Below are 8692 nucleotides of genomic sequence, written 5' to 3' on the forward strand. Positions count from 1 at the left end.
TCATCACCCCAGTGTCGATTATAATCGAAATTATACTTTGCTTGAAATCTCAAGTTCATGAAATTTCGTATCATGCTGGAGAATATGAGGTATGGAGCCTATAGTTTATCAGGGCCAAGTACAATCTGTGGTCATATTTGTGCCAAAATAATATACACTATAAACTTACTGTGTGTGTTAAAGAGTATTATGTGTGTTTTGTCGTTGTATAGTGTTGCGAAAAATCCGTCCTAATAAACCATTCTTAAGAAAAATATGTATGGCGACGTAATAATTTATACACTTGTATTGCAACATCAAACCACATGACAAAATACAAAACTTGAATTGCATTTGAAACGCTCACTAGGATCGTTGAAAATGCAGCAGTTGATGCAAGCAAGTAGCTGACCTGTTGGATGGTATCCAAAACTTTATTGACCGTAAAAGACTTAGGTCTTCTTGAATATACTATGATTTTTCCCCCCGTCCGTTGGCTGTACAAAAAGTGATGCATTCTGATTTGCTCTTCAGTGATGTAAAACTAGTCGGGTGCGTACCTCCGCCGTACAATAGAGCAATTGCGCCATCTTCTGATGTACATTTGTAAGTGAAGCAGTCGGCCTTGGTCATTTTAATTACTCAAATTAGTAAAGCGTAAAAAGAAACATTTGTACAAATTGAATCCAAAGATCTGTTATGTATTAATGCATTACTCATTAAGTTTACTTTTGCCTGTCTTAGAGGTTAATTTCCATAGAGCGTATGTATAAGCTAATACAAAATAAAAACAAGAAAACAAATATGAACTAAAAATAAACTATAAAATATATACAAAAAAGCGATCACGAAAACAATATTGTTTTAACAACTGTACCATTAAAATTAGAATAAATTGTTGCCATCTCATTTTATGTTGCTGAGATCGCTTGGATTGGTTTACCTTGCTTCTCGGTCAAGACAAGTGCTAATTTATGTACGATTGCGTATTTATTTTACATACATTAAACATTTAAGATGCAGACTATTTAAGTTAATTGAGACACAAATTGGGAATAATATATATTTGTGCAAATTACACATGCCGATTTCATACAAGACTTATTCTAAGAATATGTCTATCGTGTGTTTATCGAGCCTCTGTCGTTTCAGCAAAACTGTCGTTAAAACAGTTCATTTGCACTGCGCGATGTTCTGATCAGGCTTGATTTCTAATGACATACAAAGCAGAAAGTGTAATGACGTGATGTTAATTCTATACAACCGATTTTTCTTTTTTTTAAAAGATTTATTTTCGAAGAATTTGGAATAATTTTTGTTTATTCCACAACGTCTTCTACAGCTGCTGCTGAATCCTCTCGAATTTTGTTGTTATGATCTGGCTTTTCATTTTATTTTTGGAGTATAGCAGTCTTTGAAGTAGGAATTTTAATAGTGATGTCATGAGTAATTTTTAGATCAGGTTTCATGAGGTGTTACATTTTATTTATTTTTTATTTTTTGTTTGTTTTGTTTTGTTTTTTTGGCAAAAAGAAGCCACACGCAAAAGCTTTATCATTTATTTATTTTAGCTATCCTTAGCAAAAAGTGTATTTTACGTTACGTTAAAAAATAAATGAAGTATTATGATCTACTATATTTAACAGGAAATATTATTTATAATACTTTTTATCAAGATGGTAATGCAGCGGTAAACTTTGAATTTTGCTGACTGCTGAATCGTTACCAGACACAATCGGTTAGTCTAAATAGACTGTATAGGCCAAAAATATTGGCTAATTATAAAAAGATTTAAACTTTAATTTTTACGCGTGATTGGCACATTTATAAAAGTAAATTTCAAAGTTTCCAAAAATGAAATGCTAACACCCTGGTATTTAGACAACCATTTTCCTTATTTTGCAGCTGAATCTTATTATTTTTTTTTTTTTTAACTAGCCTATTATTATTCCAAAATAATAAACAAATAAATGCAGGCTACAAAGCTTCCAGGTTCTTTATAGTATAGCCTACACACTCACATTAATATTTATATTAGACCATTTTCACAATTAGTAACCAGTTTTGACGCTGGTGATGAAAATATGCTTATGCCTCCACAATCACGTTTCCGTTTTCTGCTTCAGCATGTCTGTGTGTGGAAGGTCTGTTGTGTTGACGTAATGTCTCAAGTGCACGCACTTAGTCTCGAGAGAGTGAATGCATTTGAACCATTCACGAGTCTTTTGCTGATTTGTAAATCTGGTTTCTGGCGCCATCTACTGAACAAAAATCGAACCGCACCTGCAAATCTTTTTTTTTTTTTTTTTTTTTTTTTTTTTGGACGAAAATCTTTTTTTTTTCTATCTTTCTGGATTTTGTAGTTGTCAGTTAGTGAACAAACAGTTTGAATTTTATTGTATTGTAGGATACGTCTTAATAAGACCTAGAAAACTAGAAACCGTTATTTGTTTTAATAATTTAATGTGATTTGTTCAAACAATTTGACGTCCGTATTGATAGAAAAACAAGAAAACTGAAAGAATGAAAAAAAAAACTGTATTTTAAAACTGCTAATTAAAGATGAAGATCATTTAAATAGACAACTGATCAAAGAAATTTTAATTAAAAAATGCATTTTATATGTTATTTAGTTTATAGCTAATTAGGCGATACTTGTTTATAAAGTTTGATATTTGTTTATAACGTTTAGCTCATGAGAGAATGTCGGAATGTTTTGTGAGACAGATTAGAGATTTGAGAATGACTGGTAAAATAGCGCGGGTTTTCTCTCAGGTTTCATTCTTTGAGAAGGGGTTAAAGCTCGGGGTGGTCGTCTAGACAATGATGAAAGCCAAGGCCACAGACAATATCTCAATAATAGGCCTACGTCTGGTTTATCCTTGATTATAATATATAGGCCTGTGTATTTTTTATTTGATAAATGTTCCATACTACTCTTTTAACAATGTGTTGATGTAGAAATTCATGACGCAAAGTCTTGTGTTTTCTTTTTCAAAACACGACTCGATCAAATAATAGGCTATTAGGCCTATTCAAGAAATTAAACTTCTAATCGTGAAGGAGACGGTAGAGATATAATTAGAAGTCATAACAATAAACTCCAAATTCAAACATAAATTACCCCAACACTATGCCTATATTTCAAACTAAAAAAAAAAAAAAACTAACATGCGCTTCATGGTAAAACGTTAAGCTATTTAATTGATTTTTGTTCTAGTCAAAAACAACATGGCAGAATATCTAAAATAAATTATGTAACAAAAGTTATAACTCTTGTAGGTAACCAGTTATATTGTCTTAAACTTTAAAAATAATTTATAATGCGCGCCTATGTTTTTTGCTTTACCCCTTTTAAACAAATAAACAAAGTAAACAAATATTTTCCTAGAAAATAGGCCTAGATTTATTTAAGTGTCAAAATAATAATAATAAAAAAAAAATAAAAAAAAAATACAGGTTTTAAGCGGTCACTCTAGCCTGCAATTACGCATTACGACCTTAACGTAGATAACAAAGGAGTTACTAATTAGTTAAGATAAATCCGTTGCAGTTTTTAGGATGTTTAGGTAGCGCTTGTTGCATGCCAGTTTCAAAAGTCTTTGTAGCTTAGTTCCAAAAAGGGTCAAAATCTTTTAGAATTATTATTATCTTGGTATTCGTTTTTCGTCTTCGTAAATTTAAATTAACAAAGAAAAGAAACGCTAAATGACATGATTTAGCGTTTTTTACAATTGCTTGACGACAATAAAAAATATTTCTTTTCATCTTCATTGTTGTTAATTATTGTGTAATTACACTGTTGTTTTATTCATTGGCAATGTAATTTTAATAGAAATTGTCGTAATATGCTGCATGCATTTTAACAAATAGGAACATTTTACAAACAAGTAATTTGTAATCTAATTTGTGGCCAATTGCAGACCTAATTCTCCGCCCGTATGTCCAAGCAAAGAAAGTAAATGGCTCATTAACTGTTCTGCTGTGCTTGAGCAACAAATTTGTGATGGGCTTGCTCCTGCAATGTTTTGGGTATTTCTAGAATACGGGGATTTCTAGAATACAACTGACATATTCCGCTGTATTCAGTATTTAGTCGTACTTAAAGTGACATTCATAGGGGATCGGCCACTCCATCCAGTTACATATGCAATTTGGCTGCAAAAAACATGATTTTTGATTAGTTTAAATATTATTTAGCTTCACACAGATTATTCTTCGGTTATATTTACGGTTATAGTTGATGTGTTGCTGTGTGTGATATAGGCCTAAAGTTATAAATGAGCTAATTTGTGGCATGTGTGTCAGAGATAAATTTTATTGGGATGTTTCGTTCTTTTTTTTCCCCCCAAGTGCCTGTTTTTCCCTACTTGTCACGTTATATTGTTTTCTGTCGTTCCCTGTGAAAGCGACGTTTGTGAAACTCCATCCGGGGCATAGAGTGGCTTGCGTGGCGTTTGCTGTTCATTCTTTTTTCAGACTTGCGCTGTGGGCGGTAGCCCGTCCCCCTCCCCGAACTTGAAGTCGACCCTGAGGGAGGGGGTGCGGGCTACTAGATATAGATACACTGGGGAAGAGAAAGCCAAAAGAGCAGCAGAATGACATCATGTCATAACGTTATATAATAACAAGTTGATACAATCTCTTAATTTGCAAAATGTAGGCCTGTATTTAGGCCAACCAAGGATTGTTGGATATGAATGTCCATATTATATCCTGTTATTCATATATTCTTATTATTTCAGTCCATGTTCCTGTTATTATAAATAGGCTATTCTTTTAATCTAACTAATCTTACCTTGTTCTGAAACTGTAGCGCTTCACTATAGAGTTGTTACTTACTTTTTAGACAGGGAAATTGTTGTCTTTAGCTGAGGTATGCGTCAGTGCTACCATTCATCTTGGTTGAGCAGCATTGTTCTGTTGTGTTAAAAAAAAGATGTAAAAAGGTGTCACACTATATAGATCCTACAAATTGCATTCAAATATCTGCTTCCCCATCGAAGGTTTCCGCTGCACTCGGGCCCCAAATTACTGCTGAAAGCTCTGCAGCACACGGCGCGGAATTTGCCATGAGTTGACGAAGAGGCGGAGCGTCTGGTCTCGGGGCCACCGATTTTGTGTTTGTGTCATTTTGCAATTTATCGTGAAGAACCTATTACTGGTGGTAATAGAATCGTATAATCAGAATATCTTAAAAAACAAGAAAATTACACAGTGCAAACATTATGAACGTTGCACTAAAATGAGGCTCATGTTACTCACCTCCCTCTGCGTTCCTCTGAGGCATGTATAGTACAAGGGGATTAAGGGTAATGCGTTGTGGAAAAGCGAGGCCTTTACCGGCCTAATCCAGGTTTAAAACCTGTACGGTTAAACTCGTTTATTCTCAGGCCTTTCTAAAGTAAAAGAAGCATATTTTGGGAGCTGCCGAAACAAATTGACACACACATGATATTTAAAAAACAATGAAAAGGTTGAGATAGTTTCCAGAATTTACATATAAAATAAGGTACCGGTACTGTTGAATTCATCATGAATTGAAGTTTACATTATGTATCATTTATTTAGTATGTCAAATCTTTATATCGCGTTAACGCACAAAGTGGCCGCGGTGATATGTATCTAAAGATAGCATGTTAGTCTTTCATACATTAGTTGGACTTTGAAATGAGAATTAATTACAAAAACTGAACGATCTGATTATTACGAATAATCATGTGCACTGATTTCCATGCGTAATCATTAACGCTCAAATGTCAGGCTATCACTGCTCGCTTTTTGTTGTGTCAAAACATAATAATGACAACAAAATAAGAAATATGATTGAAAGACTCTAGTGAATATATTTCTAAATGTTTTATAAGAAGTTTGGATTTCAGAAGCCATACACTTTTCTTAACGGCCTTTTTTAAATTTAATTTTTCTTCGTTTTGATACCGTTTGTGGTAGGCCTAATACAGTAGGCTATTGCTCACTCGCATTCTTTTAGTCACAAACAATGTGTTCCCGACATATCAGCTTAAGAATATACTCTGAGAAGACTTTATATGCATTTTTTTACAATTTCATTTAGAAAACAATCCATCATAAAGAGGCCTATTCAAACATTCCCGTCAATCGAACACAACCCTGATTTTTTTTTTTTTTTTTTTTTTTTTTTTGTGTGTTCTGCCGCCTCAACATAGATCTTTTTTAATCTTCACAAACTACTTTTCACAAAGACATTATAAACTCATTTGTAATTCAGTCGAAATTGATAGCTTTCTCGTCAATATTCAAACAGTGGGCGAGGATCTATCAATTTCTTTTCTAGATCACGTGACCCTGGCCTCAGTTGGACTGGACAGAGATGGATTTCCACGTCATCTTACGTCTCAAAATTTCTGCCTCTCGGATACCCCTACAACGCGGGTAAGAGGCACGCGCACATGAGAGCATGTTGTGGGCGTTGCGTATAGGTCTTGCTAGCCCAAGCTTGAAGCTGCGCGGGTACAATGATGGATTTTGACGAGAGGGTTTCCGTTGGCTCCAACATGTATCTCCCCAGCTGCACTTATTACGTTCCGGGTGCTGAGTTCTCCACGTTGCCCTCTTTCCTATCTCAAAGTCCGTCTTCTCGTCCCGTCACCTACTCTTACTCCTCTAACCTGCCTCAGGTACAGCATGTCAGGGAGGTTACATTCCGTGACTATGCTATTGACGCGTCCGGTAAATGGCCTCATCGGGGTCCACTGGCTCAGTGCTATCCGTCGGAGGACATAGTACACCGGGAGTGTTTACCAGCGGCAACGACAGTTGGTGAAATGTTCCCCAAGAATACTGCATCTGCGTATTATCACTCTACATCGAACTCGACCTCCGCGCACAATTTCTACGGCAGTGTTGGAAGAAACGGGGTGCTTCCTCAAGCTTTTGACCAGTTTTTCAACACCGCTTACAGCGGCTCGGACAGTGTAGCGAACAGCGACTATGCAGCTAGGGATAAAATGCACTGCAGCAAACAGCCAACGCCAGCGCCAGAGCAGGACTCCGAAGGAAAGGAGCGACAGGAGACAAGTAGCCCCGAATCTTCTTCCGGAAACAATGAGGAAAAGACTAACGGTGCGAGCAGTAAGTATGAGCTCAGCGAGACAGTCATGCGAGAAAGTTTGCAATCTTGCCGCTCCTGTTAAATTTTTATATGCTGTTTTATAAGCGTATAAGGTTTATAGAGGGCCTGAGATTTTCCCAACAAAACCTAGGCTACTTATAAACTGTGAGAATCACGTGCTTGGAATTGAAATTGGCCATGAAAAGACTCAAAGCTAGCGCAATTTTAACTTGAACTTTAAAATGCGTTTAAGTGGCCGCAGTGATTTCACACGACTGCTTAAAACAATCAGTGTAACAAGCTTCTTGTATGTCTCTGGTAATTATATTATATCATTATTATCAAGTAAGCTATTATATTATATTATAATGTGTGTGTGTGTGTGTGTATATATATATATATATATATATATATATGTTTTTGATAGAAAAATATGTAGCTTGTAGCTTAAAAAGATTCTACTTATTGTTTTTGTATTTAATAACACTGACAATCATGTGTATATTATTAATAATGATAATATATAAATAATATAAGGTTATATAATAATAGGCCCATGTAATCATAAATATATAACATTCGTTTAAATTTATATATTTTACATTAACTAACCTCAATAATCGTAGCCTATAGAATATTTTATATATAATATTCTTATCTTTCATAATCTAAACCTAGAGCAATGACGATTTTTATTTTTTATTTTTATTTTTTTTACGTTTCATTTTATTTTCATTGCCTCTTAGGTGGACCCAGGGTTCGCAAGAAGAGATGTCCCTACACTAAATTTCAAATTAGGGAGCTCGAGAGGGAATTCTTCTTTAGCGTGTACATCAACAAAGAGAAACGACTTCAGCTCTCACGGATGCTTAACCTCACCGATCGCCAAGTAAAAATATGGTTCCAGAACCGGCGCATGAAGGAAAAGAAACTAAATCGGGACCGGTTACAGTACTACAGTACCAACCCACTGCTCTAGGACAAGGAAATAACAACAGATACATACAACAGCCGCAGCAAAGAGATCGCATACGAGACGTTATATAGAGACTCAACGGTTAACTTCAAGTTCGTGACAAGGCACCATTCACTTGTATACAATTACAGAGAGCATATATGACATTTAAATTCACATAATTTAAGTACGGATTGTTTTATGCTGGTAATAGATAATTTTGTGGTGGAAAAAAAAAATATTTCATTTTAAGCTCGTGATACAAACAAGTAGGCTATTTCTTCCCTTGCACTTGTGATGGACACGCGAAGATTGAGTGCAAATGGCTGAAATATTTGGGTCTAAACAAGGAAAGACTTTTGACAGGCCATTCCTATGGTATGTTAATTTGTGTGGAGGAATGTTGTACAGGTTGGCCTAATGACTTTGGTGTGACCAAATAGAAGAAAAACTGCTAGAGGCAGACTGCTCCCAGTTTTTGAATTATTTATTTGATTTGCCAGCAAATTGAATTTCCACCGTCGTTGTTGGTGAACTCTTTAAGCAATAACACTTTCTTCTACTGCCTTCTCGGGATTGTAAATTTAAACTCACTACAAGCAACTGTGTACTGATTATATTCTGATCATCAAAAGTTTTCACTTGGTGCAAACTCTGAACAAAGA

The 8692-nt window shown here is 35.1% G+C and overlaps 1 protein-coding gene across 2 annotated transcripts; it reads left to right on the forward strand.

The window, feature by feature from the left end:
- Positions 1 to 6476: 6476 nt before the first annotated feature.
- Positions 6477 to 8358, forward strand: hoxa11a (homeobox A11a). 2 transcript variants are annotated; one of them, XM_067412009.1, is made up of 2 exons: positions 6477 to 7092; positions 7819 to 8358. In XM_067412009.1, exons 1-2 carry the CDS (start codon positions 6477 to 6479, stop codon positions 8049 to 8051), a joined length of 849 nt encoding a protein of 282 aa, XP_067268110.1. In that variant the 3' UTR covers positions 8052 to 8358. The 2 variants fall into 2 exon arrangements, with proteins under 2 accessions (XP_067268110.1, XP_067268111.1); XM_067412010.1 differs by having other exon boundaries at positions 6480 to 7089.
- The last annotated feature ends 334 nt before the right edge of the window (positions 8359 to 8692 follow it).

Source organism: Chanodichthys erythropterus, chromosome 15, assembly GCF_024489055.1.
Source record: "Chanodichthys erythropterus isolate Z2021 chromosome 15, ASM2448905v1, whole genome shotgun sequence".
Lineage (NCBI taxonomy): Eukaryota > Metazoa > Chordata > Actinopteri > Cypriniformes > Xenocyprididae > Chanodichthys > Chanodichthys erythropterus.

Excerpts from the sequence above, each read along its gene's own strand:
- hoxa11a (XM_067412009.1), top strand. The coding sequence starts at position 6,477 with ATGATGGATTTTGACGAGAGGGTTTCCGTTGGCTCCAACATGTATCTC. Across the intron at positions 7,093-7,818 it reads AAAGACTAACGGTGCGAGCA|GTGGACCCAGGGTTCGCAAG; the intron begins GTAAGTATGAGC and ends ATTGCCTCTTAG.